Genomic DNA, 17909 nt, shown 5'->3' on the forward strand with positions numbered 1-17909 from the left:
TCAAAGATCGTCTAATGACAAGAAAAGCACTCACTCTTGCTGCCACTGAAACAATTGTTTTTTAAAGATGACTCACTTTAACTTTTTACCCATAGCTTTTAGACCATTTTCCCCCCATACATGTTTAACATTTATTTATCAACTGTGAACTTATTTACACATTTAAAACAACCCAGAAATCACATGAAACCACTGTCTTCGACTCAAGGCCACGACAGTCCTTACTCAGTCTCGTTTATTCAGTCTTTTTTCTATCTACAGTATCTTTTGCAACTCCTATTCTACATTTTCCTCATGTACTGCAGTCAAAAAAATAACAACTGGTCCATGATTATGAAGAATGATTTGGTGAGCCACTCTTAATTGTAACAACCAGCTCTGCAACTTAGGACGCATAATCATTCAACTTCAACTGTAACTCTTTTTAATCAGCAAAGAGTTGAAGCCGCCACTTTTCACCGTTTAGTAATAACACATCATGAACTTATCCGCTGTTATTAATGAACCCTAATCCCCTTAATGACGGGATGGCAGGCCGACCTCCTGCCAAAGACCACACTGAATGATTAGACTTGTTTTCAGCTTTAAACTGAAGAGTGGACTTTTCTGCAGGAACTGCAGCAGTGAGTAATGCACCTGCTTTATCACAATGGTTTAGTGAGCGTCTCCTTTTAGATAAAAGATAACTGCCGGAGCAAAAACGCTTGATCAAAACATCCTTAATTTAAACGTGAAGGGAACAGCTAACTCAGCATGGAAGCCCAACAGGAACACGGTGTGCAGGATGATGTCATTATTGCAGCGAGTAGTCAGTGAAGGCTCGCCAGCAGATGTCCAATTCCAGCGCAGTTCCCACACACACACACACACACCGCAGGCAAGGTTACCTTTTACACAACCTCCGTGGGCACGTTTAAAGCATCTTTTTATGGGCTTTGCAAACCAGACGGCTGTTGCTTTGTGAGGTCAAACTGAAATTAATGACAGGGAAGACCCTGTTAAATGTACATGAAATCAGTACGTCTTAACGGGTGACAGACTGAGACGGGCACGGGCTGGATCTTTTAGCCTCCTCAAAGCGTCTTGTTAAGCGGTCAAATCATGTTTACAGATATTCATGAGGGATCAGATGAAGAGGAGAGGGGGATTCGATTGTGGCACCATCCTGTCTGGTGGATGACTCATGCTCAGACAAGCCTGGTGGGGGCCCAACGCCTGACATAACACTGTCTATGTCTCCACTTTGTGGTCGTGCATGAAATAGCAAGTTTTGTTTCTATTTGTTTGCCATGAGCAGTATTACAAAAAAATGCTTAGACTTTTTTGGGACACTTATTTATTATAAAAAAAAAAGCGTAGTACTTTATTTATTTTTTAAATGAATTATGATAATGTATTACAATTAATACAGTTAATATAGTATTTTTTTATATATATATTATTGTCATGTTCTGTGTTTTGTCTGCTGACCTTTATCCACCATGTGTTGCAGCACACTGCTGAGCCACCTGGGAGGTGTCAATTGACTCACCTGTGTGCAATTACCTATCCTGTCTTCCCAAGCTGCATTGTGGACTGCCAGATTGTTACCTGTTCTTTCCCTGCTACCCGCTACCCGCTGCCCGGGATCCGGTACTCTGGGCTTTGGCAAATCATAACAATTATATTATCATTACAAAAACTGACTGACTGATATTATTCAGTAGTATAATATTAAATATACTTTCATGTAATATTTTTCTTTATTATATTATGTTTTTAGATTAAAACAAATAAATGTATATCATATAATAATAATAATAATAAAGTTACTATTTAAAAATAATAGTTGGAATATAATATTTAAAGTGCTCATGACACCAAAAAAAGTTTTGGAACAAAACAAAAACAAAATGAAAGTACTCAAACATTTTTGTCATACTGCTGTCAAAGATAAATAAACATAGGAGTGAAATGAAGTTGTAATTTTGACACACACTCCAGCGTGTTTTCTGAACGGATGCCGTCTTGGCTGTGACATTACGACCATTACGACTGAAACAAACACCGTCATGAAGTCACAGCAAAGCCAAGAAAGTGACATATTCAAACAGTAACACAATGATATCATTGACTGATACAGTGTTGTGATGACTATGATTTAACACACGCAAAATTGGCCACAAGTATGTTCTTTTTGACTGTCAGTAAGTAACAATAAAAGACCAGTGAGCAGCGGTCGATGCTTATTTAGCCCTGTCATGAAACTGCATACTATTATTCTAAGATTCTTAGAATAAATAGTAAAGTAAAATTAGTTAAAAAAATATGGAATTACTTATCTAAACTGACAGGACTGATAGGATAGAAAGACGAGTGACAGTAATCCATGTTTAGTTAGCAAAACACTTTCCGGCCGGCAACCAGGTTCAAACGCAGCCATGAATGCACAGCAAAGCCAATAAAGTGGCATATTCACAACAATAACACAATAATAACATTCACTGATATTGTGTTGTGATGAGTATGATGTTTTCCAGGCAGTGATAGCCACTGGCAGCTATCAGCTAGCTCTATGGACACTGCACAGAGCTGAAGACAAGTGACACCAATTATTGTTTAGCTAGCAATTGGGCATGAAAACTCATATTATTCTAAGATTTGTAGTGATGCTGCATTCAAAGACAACCCTTTTCCACGGTCTTCAACATTTTGTGGGTTTTTGACTTTTTATTTCCATCTGCGGTGCAGTATCAAAACAATATGTCCCTCAAAGTTGCCGAAATACCGAAGCATCTGACGTGGCGAATGGGGTCTTTTAGAAATGTGAACACGCTTACTCCTCAAGTGTTCCCTCCAAAGCCTTCAACACAATGAGCGGTCATCATATAAAAAAATATATAGATAAAAAAATATATAGCTAACAACAGAGATTCCTCCAGAACTGGACCGTAACAATTGAGAAATCATTGGAGCAAACGATAACTTGGAACTTGTGTAAACATTACTTTGTCCTCCTTTTCCAGTCCAAAAAGTGTAAAAAAACAGTAAATATTTCAACATTCGGGAAAGCATCTAACACGGAAAATATGCCTTTCAATGTTATTTTTAATAACAAAAATAGCATGTGTTTTGATGTGATGAGCCCTTTAAATATAAACATTTGCATTATTATTATTACCACTCTTCCTTAATTAGGGAGGGAAAATCACATAAGACGTTACCAAATATGGTGTATTTCATTATCAGCAATTATTGCGCTGACATGGGGGCATAACAACAGAGAATTAAATGTAATTGTTATGATTAAATTAATATTTTGTTGCACGTGCATAAAACTGCAGGTCAAAGACTTGTCTTTGAAGTGATGTTTTATACTGTAGGTATTTCTACAATTATTAAAGTGTTATGATGTGTAAGTATTTATGCTCATACTGTATTGAGCAAACACATCCTTTGCTATGTGGCAGTAATTTCCAATGCTTTCTTCTTGTATCACTGGTATCCTTCTGTGATGGTATCAAACACACACAAAAGCCAAACAAAAAGCTTTTTGGAGGCTGTTTGACTTCATAGTCCAGAAAGTTTGGGTTGACCTCCAAATAATACCACTTTTGAGGTGTTGGACTTTGCAGGTTCCATGTATGTGAACAAAACAGGCGCCATCTGATACATGGCTCATTTTTCTCCATGTGAAAAAAATGTCATGTGCCGCAACATTGTCATCTTTCATGGTTAGAACCATCACACGTCAGCCACATCTCTCCCTCAGCTCTGCCTCAAATTGCTGAATGTGCATGTTCTCATCTTCCCCATATGTGATTGGATCCTCATCTCAATGCATTTCACTGTCTACTTAATCACAATATGAATCGTCCCCAGTTCTGGTGTGAATATTTCTTTTAGTTTCTCACGCCGAGAAGTCCTCCTCTTGGTGCAAATGATCTGTGCACAAGGCCCCCGCTTCACTTGATCAAGTAGGCCAACCTGCCTCAGTCTGTGGGGATTACCCATCAAAGTGGAACGCAACGGTAACTCAGTGCCTCCTGCTGACAGTGATGGATGATAGCGCTGTTTCATAACCAATTGCACTCCCACAGTATGTCGGCATACATGGGAATGTTAATTGAAAAATGCTGGGGGTGCAAACTAGACACGCCTGTCACGTATCACACTGGCGAGATGTTGCTGCAAGATGTTTTCATGGTGACACTAGCAAACTTGTTAGCAAACTCTGCTCCAATTCTGAAATGACAACATAGTCGGAGCATTTTGTTACTTCCTAATCACGATGACTTCTAGGAGTACTGCTGAAGGGAACTAAAGCAAACATCAGTAGAGTCATCCCTCGCTCTATCGCGGTTTTTAAAGACTTTATCAATAAATGATAACCCAATGCAGGGTGTGTACCCTGCCTCTCGCCCAAAGTCAGCTGGGATAGGCTCCAGCCTACCCCCACAACCCTAATGAGAAGCGGCATAGAAAATGGATGGATGGATTGGATAAATGATCGTTGTTTTGTGGTTGAATATGTTCTATTATTCGTTTTTAAAAAACAAGTGTATTTAAGCAAAATTTACATTTGCATGGCCTAAACTAAGCATTTTCAAGGATAAAAATCATCATCCTAAATAAAGCAAAATACAAATATAAGGCATTCAACAGACGTGTTATGACGTGTAATACAGAGTGACTTGTGTGCGCCTTTAAGAAGTGCGGCCTGGGAAGTGATATGTGTGACGTTTAGCTGAGTGCTAGCAGCAGGACAGCAGTGTAGAGCAGGGGTCACCAACGTGGTACCCGCGAGCACCAGGTAGCCCCCCCACGACCACATGAGGTGCCCGCAAGCCTGCTTTTCATTCAGGTTTTCAGTTAATAATGAAAGAACAGTAGAAAGAAATGCATTCTGAAATACAAAATGTGAGTTGTGGACACCAGCATTTTGTTAATGTTCTGGTAAAACAAGCACATTCGCTTTGTTTGGGTTTAAAATAAGCTCTGAAAATAAATGTTACAAAAATGAGTAGCTCTTGGCCATTTTCATTTTGTAAAAGTAGCTCTCACAAGGAAAAACGTTGGTGACCCCTGGTGTAGAGAGTGGCCAACAGCAGCTCCTGTGTGAATGTTCACTGCATGTCTTCTCTCCTTGTTAATAAATACAATATAATAGAATTTATCTTCCATTCCGTTACAGTGTTTCCCATACCACTCCCTGAGCTTCTCAGAGCTTGAGATGGTTTGTGTGGCTCTAACATATCAGAGATGTACTTTGGCGAAAGACCATGAAAAGACTTGTACACCAGCAGAGCTGTTTTAAAGTCTGTTCTCTGAGTGACAGGAAGCCAGTACAGAGACCTGAGTACTGGACTAATATGGTCATATTTCCTGATTCTAGTCAGGATCGAGGAGCAGCATTCCGGATGTAGCTGTTTTACAGTTCGTTTAGAGAACCCGGTGAGAAGGCCATTACCGTAGTCTGGCCACCTGGAGACAAAGGCATGGATTAGTCTCTCTAAATCTGGCTTAGACGCTATTCCCTTGATGTTGGCAATGTTTTTTAGGTGGTAAAAAGCTGATTATGTTATTGATTTAATGTAGCTGTTAAAGTTCAGATCTGAGTCCATTATGACCCCGAGATTTCTAACCTGAAGATTAGGTTTTAGAGAAAGAGTCTCAAGGTGGTAATGACACTTCCTTTTTGTTTTTCGTGGGCCAAAGACAATGATTTCAGTTTTGTCAGAGTTTAGCTGGAGAAAGTTGTTTTGCCTTCACACACTGATCTGTTTGATGCAGTGACAAAGTAAATCTGTGACACGAAAGTGACACGTAGATGTGAGTGTCGTCTGCATAGTTGTGGTAGGACACATTGCAGCTATGTATTAGCTCGCCTAAAGGAAGTATGTACATTGAACAATAGGGGTCCCAGGATTGACCCCTGGGTACCTCACAGGTCATAGCCATTTGGTCTGAGGCACAGTTACCAATTCCAACCAAGTATTTACTCTCCTCCAGATAGGACTTGAACCAGTTTACAGCAGTACCAGAGACTAACATGGTCAACTGTGTCCATGCAGCGCTCAGGTCTAGCAGAACTAAAAGTGAAACTTTGCCTGCATCTGTGTCCAGACGGATATAATTTGTCACCTTGATCAGAGCTGTCTCGGTGCTGTGGTGGGGCCTAAAGCTTGATTGGAAAGTATCAAACACATTCCTAGAGATGAGAAAGTCAGTAAGCTGTTGGTATCCAAATTTTTCTAAGACTTTTCCCAAGAATAGCAGGTTCTATTTGGGCCGATAGTTGTTCAGTACTGTGGTATCAAGACTGCTCTTCTTCAGTAGAGGCTTAATGACAGCAGTTTTAAGGGCCTTTGGAAATGTTCCAGTCTGAAGTGAGATGTTAACTAGATGAGTGACTTGTGGTAGGAAAATGCTCAGCACAGACTTTAGAAACCTAGTGGGTAACTCATCAAGGCAGCACGCTGATAGACTGATCTGTTTGACTAGTTTGTCAATCACAGGTGTGAAATGTGTCAGCTCAGGTGTCTAGCTGGCGGCAGAATAGTTATTTGTGTTCTGGAAATGATTGCAATTTTTATACCGTGAACTTTGTCATGAAAGACTGTTGCAAACTCATTGCACTTAGAAGTTGCAATTAGTTGCAAGTGAAACTGGAGGGTTTGTGAAGATGTTAACTGCAACAAGAGAGTTGTTACTACAGTTGATGATGATTTCAGAAAAATAACTCTCCCTTGTTCTACGCAAGGTTTGGTTGAAAGCTTTTCTTTGTAAACCTCATCATGAACCTGGAGCTTTGACTTGCGCCATTTCCGTTCGGCTCTCCAGCACTCCCATTTCTGTGCCGTGACAGACTCTTCTTTTTTCCATGGTGCCTTTTGCTTACTTTTAACCATTCGAACCTTGACAGGAGCAATGGTATCCAAAACATTGACAACACTTGATGTATAAGAGCTCAGCACATCGTCAACGTTCGAACACAGGGTGTTTTCAAACCTAATCCTTGCCATAAAGTACAAATATGTCCCTCTACTGTCATTAATGAGTCTTCCCTGAATAACTGCATACCCAACTGCTGGTTTGGGTGTAACAAAGAAAACACAAAAGTGATCACACAAAGCAACATCCACAACATTCACATTTGAAATAGCAACACCATTAGTAATGAGCTAATTCAAGAGTGAGCCCTCTGCTGTGGGTAAGTTCAGTCACATGCTGAGACCAAACATTTCAAGGACAGCCGTGTGTTCTTTCGCCTGTCATTAGCTACATCCATTAGCTACAGTACATCCACATGCACATTCAAGTCCCCTATAATGACCAAACAGGCAAAATCTGTGCACACAACTGAAAGTAATTCAGTAAAATTGTCAATAAAACAAATCTGTGGTGGTTTGTAAATGGTAATATAAAGTATAGAAGTCTGTTTTAACACCATTTGGAATTACACATACTCAAAAGAAGAAAAAAGCCCAAATGACAATTTTTGGGTCAGTATATTATCCCTGCATATGGCAAAAACACCCTACCCTTCTGGTTTTGTCGTGTTTCAGATTCAAAGTTGAAATGAGGATGACTAGACTCAGTCAGGACAGCATTAGCTGTGTTTTCGTCGAGCCATGCCTCAGTTAAAAACATATAAAAGGAAATAAAATGATTCAAATGTATTTATGACTTAAAGCTCTGACATTGAGTACAGCATGTTTAAGGTCACAGGTCCCAGGCCAGCAGGGAAAGTGAAGGAGGAGCTGCTGCATCTGAAACCGGAGGTCGGGATTCTGGAGGAGCGGCTGTGGTTGCCGTGTCTGAATCCTTTGCTGGGTCGTTGGGTGGCGAGGCAGGACTTCTTCTCTTGCTCTTCTTCTCATCTCAGTGACAGCACAGAATCTGGTCCAGGTTCATTGTAATGCCTCAAAGCATGGAGGAGGTCATCCGTCAGTCGTCTCACTCCACCTGTGCTCAGGTGCGGGCCTTTTCCTTTAAACAGATCCTCTCTTTGCCAGAAGAAGTTGAAATTGTCAATGAAGTGCAGTCCTCTGCACTCACAGACTTTGGACAGCCAAAGTCTAGTCTTTGTTAGCTTTATTTCGGGTGATGATAAATCTCCGTAGATACCAACATTTCGACTTGGCTTCGGCTGAGCACCAAGTCTATTATAAGCTAAGAGTCTTGGAAAAGATACAGTATCGTTTAGGTTGTACGTAACCGTTTTATCACCCTTACCTTTGGCGGTAATTCTGGACATCTTACCACAGGATTCCACTGGGAGTGTTTCATGAAGTCCTTTTTTGGTTTCTAAGGCAAAAATCCTTGCTTGTAGTGCACATATTTCTTGCTGATATATCCGACAGCTTCCACAAGGAGGCTTTGGATTATTCCTTCGGGCATGTTGAGAGAGTTGTAGTAGCTGGATCGTCAGATATTGTGGAAAAAATAATTCAAAAAGTCTTGATTTACTTAAAAGAAAAGAAATTAAATCATCTCCAACAGATGTGATGTGCACATTTGGTGACCCGTTTCGCAACACTACACAAAACAACGCTGATTTTTAATGTGTAATGCATCGAGAGTCGAAAAGAGACACAGTCATCCCTCATTAATCGCAGTTAATTGGTTCCAGACTTGACTGCGAAAAGTGAATTTCCACAAAGTAAGATTCAATATGAATAAACTGAATATTTACTTTAGTTAAAGGAGAGAAAACCAGTTCATGACTTTATAAATAGACATTAAATAACACACCTATAGTCACCTTTAGACTCCTTATTCTTTGTTTACACCACATTGCCAGGCTATGGGATCACTGCAGGGACTTATGGGACGGCTGCCGCTAGCATAGTAAGCTACCGAGCTAATTAGTTACTCTCTCCAATTTACTTATTCTAAACTTAAACAAGTGTTTCAAAGTAAGGCGCCAAAAACTTACCACATCCACACGGAATGGGAGGAGAATTTTTTTTCACTATATCATGCTGACTCGTGTGAAGGTGATGTAATATACTGTCACGTCTCATCAGTGTAAAATGACCGATGCCTACTGACCAGAATATTACTTGTCTTTCAATATGTTTTAACTAATACTCAACTGTATTCAATGCCGAAACTGCAATCAATGATCAATTAATTCATTTTTGAAAAAACGCAATAGAGTGAGGGAGTGATGTTCGAACAGCGATGTAGCAAGGGACGACTGCATAATGAAAGCACAGTAATCCCTCTCTGCTTTGTGCTTCAAATTTCATGGCTTCGCTCTATCACAGTTTTTGTAAAATATATTAATTAATAAATCATTGACTTTGACGATCATTGACGATTGAATATGGCTTATCTTTAGTCAAAAACATGCGTATTGAAGGGATTTGACATATTTTTGCCTAAATTAAGTATTTGAAAGCATAAAAATTTCTACATGAAGTCAAATAAAGATATAAGGCATTCAGACGACACATTCAAAGATGTTGTGATGATATGTAATGTTGGAAACTGATCACCAGGTTTAAGTTACATTACTGCAATGTTTGGTGAGACACAAAAGCACCAGAATTGAATATCATGCTTTCATGCAGGTTTGTATTATCTCACAACACAATCCCTAACACAAGCTACATTGCGGCCATAACCCACGGCAAGCTAAAACTCAACTCTGAACCCCAGACATCACCTCCCTTCGCACCCCATTTCATGTCTAGAGGGCTCTAATAAGGTTAAAAAAACATATTTAGAAGGTCATAAACAGGTTTTCTATGCTCTAACTACGAAAATATCATATTTTACTTATTTATTTATATTATATGTATAGAAAAAGAATCCTATTTTGCGGAAATTCACTTTTCACAAAGGTCTGGAAAAATGAACTGCGATAAACGAGGGATAATTGTACATTTAACACAAACATGTTATAGAATTCACAACTATTGGAACAAACACTGGATTCAGTAATAATAAAGAACTATACTGTATGCTGTTGTTGTCTTAATAAAAGTTAAAAACAATCAATATTGTGCTCACCTTAACTTGGATGACAGGTGACGGATGCTCGCGTAAAAGGGAACAGCAGCGGGAAGATTGCTGAAGAGCCAACGTCACGCATCACACTTTTTAACATTTTTGACTGTTGTGCTAAAAGAAGTTAACCGCCGTATGTGCTAATCTGCTTTTTGCAAGCCATTTGTGTCACAGGGACGCGCATAGAGTTTCCGAGGTAAAGGTAACAGGAGATTGCACAAACAATGGCCCCTAATTAGTTTGTATCAGGCAGTTCTTGGTCAATTAAATGCATAATTCATCTTCAGCATTAATTATTCATTTCTTAAGGGACTGCTGCTGTGCTTTATTAAGACTGCATCATGCATATTCAAATGCATTTTTCTTAGCGGGGTCAGTAGGATACACTATCTAGCCACCCTAAAATATAAAGAAAAACAGCAGCAGCGGCCAGATTTGCATAGACGACTTGTTACGTTTAATTACTGTTAATCACACAACTAAGCCAATAACAGCTTGTGAGGCAGAACACTAATCCGACATGCTTTGTTTTTGTCAATCTGCAATCATTCGGATTCAGTCAAAAAAATGTGTATAATTAGTATTGAAATGATTATTATTAAGTCTCTTGTGCATAGTTTTAAAAAGTCAGTAATCCAGATTTTTTTTTAAAGTGATTATTTATTTAAAAATATACAAGGCTTTACAAGGACATTTTCAATTGATTTTCTGGAAAGTTTTCAAATAAGTGATTATTTGAAGTATTTTCTACACACTATATGCTCTAATTTTCATAGCCTGACTGCTGATTGGACAGTCTGGGTCACATGATTATGTGTGCCCGTATATAAGTTTGCATAAACAATAGAAAGACAAGGATAGACATAAATACTTTGTAGTTTAAAAAAGGGAATGGATTGTATAGAAAATGTGGTACCACTTTTCAATTAGGGTACCATTAAATGATAATATATTTACAGTACATAAAGAAATTGTTCATTATTGTAAACAAACCAATCACGCTATCATGAATGTTTTGTAAATCCTTCATAAACACATAACAATAACCAATATTCAACATATCCAATTGCTCAGTCATGCATGGCCTCAGTTCAGCGAGCGCCAAAGGACCCAATGAAGGCCATGTTTCGCTTTTTCTTTGCCTTTTTTGCATTTTTATTTGATACGTTTTTTTCTAAAGAGGAACCGGTTTAACACATGGCGTCACATCAAACCGCAGCTTGCGTCCCACGAGCTAAGTTCAGTGAACAACAAAGGCTTCATTATGTGCATGCGTTTTGCTTTTTCTTTGGCTTGGCTTTTTTTGTGGATTCTTTTGCGGCACAACAATGGAGAAGAGAAGAACTGGTCTCGTCCATCTTAGCCAATATCACCTGAACTCAGACAGTGTCCTTGTCAAATTCACACACGAAATACATTGTCAGGTTGCACGCTACATCGGCCCACTCGCCCGAGGCCACCATCTCAACGCAGTCCTCACCATCGTAAGCATTAGTGGGCTCCCCTTTTCCCCATTTGCTGAAAATGGACATGGGAGAGCGGTCCACGTAAATGAAAATCCCTTCCACGTCCTGGTCGTGAATGCCAATGTAGACTCTACCCAGACCCGTCTCTGTAATGTACCCCACGAGGGCCGAGTTGGCTCCTTCATCCTTGGGCATGGCCAGGTGCCCTCCCCTCGCCTGGCAGTAGAGCTCGGCATCGGTGTATGGTTTCTCCTCCTTCACCAACAGATAGACCTTACTGTCTGTCTCTTTTATGCCAGCGACAGCTGCAGGGGAGGGCGATACAGGAAAATGAGCACTTGGATTTCGATGAAATTCCCATTCCAGGTCTTTGAGGGTGACAAGTGAAGCATGAACGGAAACTTTTAGGACACCCACACATAAGAAGAAAAAAAACTTACCATTTTTGATGAACTTCAGTTCAGAGGATAGCTGGGCCACAATGTTGTCCATTTCCCCAATCATCTTTCTTATAGACGAGCACTCACACGGGACGCCTACCGAGGCCGGTAATCATCACTAAAGTTATGTTTTATAAGCTTAATAAGATAGTAAGATATGTCACCTGGCTCTCCATCTGGGCCTCTTGGTCCGGGATCACCCATGTCTCCCTTTACGCCTGGGAAAAAATGTAATTGTTATTCCTTGTTGACTGGAACTCCCAAATTGTAACGCCTCAAAGGAGAACTGCACTTATGTGAAACATGAACACATATTTCTTTCCCTTTTCTGTGCGTTCTAAAGAGAAAAAAGGAGTTAGCATGAGGGCGCTAACAATGGACGTCATGGGACCCATCTAGTTCGACAATAAAGCCCTTTAAAAATAGCTCAAACAATGTTTTAGCGTTTTATATACATGCTGTGAACATGCATTAACGGGTACATCCATAACAGCATGTAATACTTAAGAGTATTTTGCCTTATTTTGATCGTTTTAAACAGCTTCTTTCCTAGGCGCACTGATTTCACATAGCCGTCAACAACAGCAGCATAGAAACAGTGTGTTTGTGCTATTACTAATCATACCAGACTTTGTGAGAGCCGCCGCCACCAACGACTACTTTTGGACAGATGAGGAACCAGAACCTTATCTTTTCAGCCTGAATATGTGGAGAATGAGCTACGTGTTATCAGGTAAGAAGACGCCCCCTTACCCCCTTACCGCTAGTGCTACATGTCTCAATGATAACAGTAGAATGACAACCGTCATTACAATGTCCTCTCTCACTGGGATGCCGACTGATGGGACTTGTGTGCCCCGTTGAGATGGTACATCTAGCATAGCCCTCAGGTAAAACATGCTAACGGCAAACAACCATCTTGTTGAGTCTTCCTAGCCAAGTGCATAATTTTCACGGGGAGTACGGGGGTCATGACCCTCGCAAAAATCCGATCCAGCCAATATAACCCCCCGAATATAACCACATCATTCCGATTTAATAAAAATATACGTTGAGTTTCTTTATTTATATCATTTGCCAGCAAAAAAGTAACATGTTTAGTCATCATTTAGTCAGTCTCCCTAATGTTCGCTATTTGCTGTGTTTGGCATGGATGGAGGTAGACAGCAGAACTGCAGAAAAATGAAAAGAGCACTAAAAGGTGGACAGACTGCTCGACACTTACACCTAATAAAAAAAGAAAAAATCCTGATCAAAAAGAGGTAAATACCCGTATTGTTAAGTTAGGTGATGATTTGTGACTGGAGTTGGCAAGCTAGTTGTTCGATTGCCAGCGTCCTGGGGGGTGAAGCCAGAGGGTGTCAGGGATGTTCTGTGAAGGACCAACGTCAGTTTTGCTGACTTTGCTCCACTGCACAGTGTTGGGTAGCGGCGTGACTAGTTTAACTACATTTCTCGGTTGAGTGATCGTAACGTCGCTGTTTTCCACATCAAGTATCTTGTCAGTCTTGAACAAATAACGCGGTAGCCTACGCAGAAGCTACATTTAACCAGGCCTTTCCAAATTTTAAATGCAGCAGAGTTTCTGCTGCGGTCGGAGCGGTAACCATGGTGATGGCAGACGCTCCTTCAAGTGACATTACGTACCAGTCCCGACTCCTGCTGCTGCAGGGCGGCTGGGGAGCACGCGGCGGGTGACGGTGACAGAGAAGGGGAGAGAAGTGTAAGTTATGCCCTTGTCCGTAGCGATGTCGTCGGGTCATCCAAACACACAAACAGCACAGCCGCTTAGGTTGTATACTGCTCGGCAGTGGCTTGAGGCTTTGTGAGTGACGCTGATCCTAGCTAGGCGTTGTGTTAAATAGAGTTATTCGTGTTAGCTGCTACAATAACAATATAACTGTAGCTTGGTTAATATACAGCTCAGTTATGTAAATGGAACATTGTTGGCATTTTTTTAGGGTTTTTAGAGGGATTTATTGTCGAACTAGATGGTTCCCATGACGTCCATTGTTAGCGCCCTCATGCTAATTTGTTTTCTCTCCTTAAAACGCACAGAGAAGGGAAAAAATGTGTGTTCATGTTTCACATAAGGATTGTGGATGATGCGCCACATTTTTTAAAAAGCGCCGTTTTCCTTTCAGGCAGTGCTTCTCAAATATTGGGGGGTGGTCAGGTCGGGCGTGAGTAAACTTAATTTATTGTTTGCAGATGTTATATCAGTTCATTTTCTTTATCTATACTGATCAGGTGTTTATATGCAGAAGGGAGGTGCCAGCAACTCATTCTGTGGTTTGTACAAAATTAATGAATGTTAATAATTGAGAGCTACTGCCTTAAGAACCAATATCATGCAGGACGTCGTGCAAGGCTTCCGTAAACATAAGTTGTGAGCTTGAATGAGTCGTGGGTCATTTTGTAAATTGTAAAATGCTGTCAGCTATTTGTGATATATTGATTATCAAGCAGTTCTGTGTCTACAGTATGTGTGCCCTCCGAATGGCTGGCCACCAGTCCAGGGTGTACCCCGCCTCTTTGCCAAAGACAGCTGGGATAGGCCCCAGCATACCTGTGACCCTAGTGAGGCAAAACATGCACGTCTGCTGTGTTCTTTTGCATCACTTTAAGTGCAGTTTCAGTCAATTCTTGACGTATTTTAGTACGTTTTGTACCTTTTAAAACAGCCTTGCTCGAAAAGTACATCATTTTCGTTTTCTTTGGCTTTTTTGTGACGCTACTTAATCTGTCTGTTCCGCCATTGCGCCCACCGAATGAGAGTCGGTACCGCTAGTCATCAAGTTAAAATCCCGAGCTGTCAACTTGATGCCCGGCGTGACTCTTAAGGCATCAGGGAGTGAGGTTTATCAACTTCCTTTCGCACAGCTGCACTAGCTGGCATCCGTTACACCACTAAAGAAGAGTACTGGTGATGGCAAAGAGGGGAACTGTGATGATAACTATAGCATCAGAAAGGGAAAGTAGATTGTAACGTAGTAGTGGCATTGTATCAAATATGGCGTCGGATGCCCAGGTTGTTCAGTACAATAATACAATAAATCAGCTGTGAATCTGAATGAAACAAGAAGCTGTGTTTGGTCTTAATATGAAGAGACTCAGCCCCCGGGCTCACACATTAACCTTCATTCTGCATGTTTGTCATGGCGCCCTCCTTCTTTACGTGTCATCAGAGTCACGTAAAGCACATCATTTGTTGTTTTGGACTTTTACTGTAAAGCGGGTAGCTTATTTTTACACTCGTTTGACAGTTATTTTTGTTAAAAAGCCTGATGCCTTCAGCGAGTCTCCCTTTCCACTTCCTACATCGTAAACATTACCTTATTTTCGCTTGACATCGTGTTATGACACAGAGGTTAACTTCTTTTGGCACCTACGTGACAGCTAAGACAGTTAAAATGTTGCTTAAAACATTGCAGGAGCATTTAATAGCTGGAAATATAAACAAATGGATCGAATGGTTTGTGTTTGCAGAAAAACTGTCTGTTTATATCACAAGCCACTTACCTTTCATTCCACTTGGGCCCACCTTTCCATAACGTCCCATAATGCCTTTCTGTCCTTGAAGCCCAGGTTGACCTGAAAAGTGTGCGTGACAGGAGTATTTATGACACAATATAAAGCCCATTTAGCAACTTCAACAGATCGTCTTAGAAAACGCATACCTAGCACACAATCAATGTGTGAAAAGAGTTTGCACACTCTCCAGTTCTCATTAAGGCCTTCAGTAAACACATGTCTACTGCTTTGGATGCTGCAAGTCATTTCTCATCCAACCTCTCAGGCTAGTATAAACACTAGGCCAGCGCTGATTAGCTCAGAAGTGACGACACATTATCAGCCCAAGAAATGTGATCTTTACCCTAGTTATTTTTGTGTAGCCACACAATACATTCTACAACTAAATATACACAGTATATTTTTAAGAAACGTAGAATTATACCAGTTTTGCCTGGAGGGCCGACTCTACCCGGTCTCCCCGGGGCTCCCTTTGGTCCTTTCTCCCCTGGTTCTCCTAAAAAAAAAAATTATATACATACATCTATATACATCTATGTACATATATGTATATACTTTGTGTGTCTTTGTTGAAATCTTACCTTTCAGTCCTGGGACAAGAATCTGGACAGTACAGGTTTCATCTGTCAAGTGCTGTCCATCTGATGTATGCAATGTCAATAAAGTCAGCACACACATGAGGAGGATGGATTGCATGCTGTGCATCTGTCCTTTCACCATTCTACAGGCACTGTTGCTGTACAGATGAAAGGAGTTGTGTATATTATTCAAGAATTCAGAAAATATGAAATCCTAGGGCTAAAACACTCATGGTTATATTAGTAAATCTATACAGTCAATAAAATCTGATGCAAGAACTGAGAATTTGTATTTGCAAAAACAATAATATTCATATTAATAAATATATATTATATTGTATAATGTATATTTACTTAATTCAAATAATAGTGATATAAAAGTCTTTCAAAAAGTTGTTATATTAAATCAAACTACTGTATATACAAAACAAAAATGAATAATAATAATAATAGTGCTCTAAATACTCAAATACACACTAGCTGGCATTCCTTAACAAATATCATGACTCAATAAAATATCTACAAATAAAATGACTTATCCTCATTGTTAAAAATGCTTATCGGCTAGCATCAGGTATGGAGAATTTTTAATCCTGCACAGCTCACCTGGATTTCGAAGTAAAAGGTACAAGCAGCTTGGCAGAAAGTGGTCGACTTGAAATGAAATGGAGTTTCTGACGCTCGCCTTCCTTCACAAGCACCAAAGAATGCTGGGGCTTGGACATCCATAAACACAGATAGCGTGGGGGCCTTGAAGATAATTGGCTGGGAAAGTTGCTGAGTGATTGACAAGAAGAAAAAGAGTCGGGTGGGTGGGGGGAACTGATAGATACACAAGTAGAAACACAAATTTTGTTGGACTGAAATGCACATTTTCCAGAAAGTCTTTTTAAAAAAGTAACACTGAGATGTGCCGTACTTAAAAATATATGGTAAGTATAGATTTGTTACCCAAAACAGCAGCTGAAGATGTTACATGTTAGATAGGAATAGTCCCATTTTTACACTGCATGCAGATTTAAAAGGTATCTCGATAGCTCTATTGCACATTGTTTCAGGATTTGTTACCCAAAACAGCAGCTGAAGACATTATATATTAGCATTCTATATGTACAGGTAGTATATAGTAATAGTAAGACAGCTTGATTGATAGAAATTTGGGGAAGATTTCTGAAGGACCCATCTCTATTGGTACCTACTGCTACTTCAAACATATTCCTCGATTAATGTTCTCACTTTGACAAAATCCATTAAAATTAATGCTTATTTTAATAGCCGCTTGCACTTATTTGGACAGACTGTGGTTCTCCCTCACTGAGTTTGTCCACTTGATGGAGGTATTGTCCAAGTAAAGCTAATGGGTCAAGTCAGAAATAAACCAAAACCTCCTGAAAGACCTTGAATCATATGATTATAAATGCTACATATCAGTCATTCAAATAATCTTTGATTGTAATGATAACATATATTATGTTTATGTCAATATGATAATCAATATGCTATTTCAATTTGCATGAAATTGTAACACAAAATATTGTTACACTAATTCTCTTGCAATTATATTTTCTTGACTCTAAAACAAAATGAAAACAAAAATGTCAAGCTGATGCTAACATGTTGTTGTCCCAGTGGCAGTAATGAGATATGGTCTAAAACAAGAGTATCACATATCCAAATTTGATCCACAAACCTAGCAGTGGCTTTCAAAGGTGGATTGGGTGTCTCCTTCAAAAAAATCCTCCTAAAAAGTTTTACATTACCTGCCGATAAAATATTCATGACTCTCAGGGCAGCTTTTGCAGTCTTTTCATTGCAGTTGTGTTTAAATGTGTCCTAAGATTTTAATGTGGTCATTTAATGCATTTTTGGCCTGTGTAAGGGACAAGTGTTTC

At 39.8% G+C, this 17909-nt stretch overlaps 1 protein-coding gene across 1 annotated transcript; it reads right to left on the reverse strand.

The window, feature by feature from the left end:
• Positions 1-10681: 10681 nt before the first annotated feature.
• colec11 (collectin sub-family member 11) lies at positions 10682-16732 on the reverse strand. Its single transcript, XM_054796743.1, has 7 exons — positions 16624-16732; positions 16021-16175; positions 15864-15935; positions 15428-15499; positions 12070-12123; positions 11906-12001; positions 10682-11770 (listed from the first exon to the last, which is right to left on the reverse strand). The coding sequence occupies exons 2-7, from the start codon at positions 16157-16159 to the stop codon at positions 11379-11381; spliced, it is 825 nt and encodes a 274-aa protein (XP_054652718.1). The 5' UTR covers positions 16160-16175; positions 16624-16732; the 3' UTR covers positions 10682-11378.
• Between the last annotated feature and the right edge of the window lie 1177 nt (positions 16733-17909).

The sequence above is a fragment of the Dunckerocampus dactyliophorus genome, chromosome 13 (genome assembly GCF_027744805.1).
Source record: "Dunckerocampus dactyliophorus isolate RoL2022-P2 chromosome 13, RoL_Ddac_1.1, whole genome shotgun sequence".
In the NCBI taxonomy this organism is placed as follows: Eukaryota; Metazoa; Chordata; class Actinopteri; order Syngnathiformes; family Syngnathidae; genus Dunckerocampus; species Dunckerocampus dactyliophorus.

What these genes read in the sequence shown, in the direction of transcription:
- colec11 (XM_054796743.1), bottom strand. Translation starts at nt 16,159, where the DNA reads ATGGTGAAAGGACAGATGCACAGCATGCAATCCATCCTCCTCATGTGT. An exon ending in CGGCCCTCCAGGCAAAACTG is followed by an intron (nt 15,500 to 15,863) that starts GTATAATTCTAC and finishes CACACTTTTCAG; the next exon opens with GTCAACCTGGGCTTCAAGGA. An exon ending in ACTGAAGTTCATCAAAAATG is followed by an intron (nt 11,771 to 11,905) that starts GTAAGTTTTTTT and finishes CCTCCCCTGCAG; the next exon opens with CTGTCGCTGGCATAAAAGAG.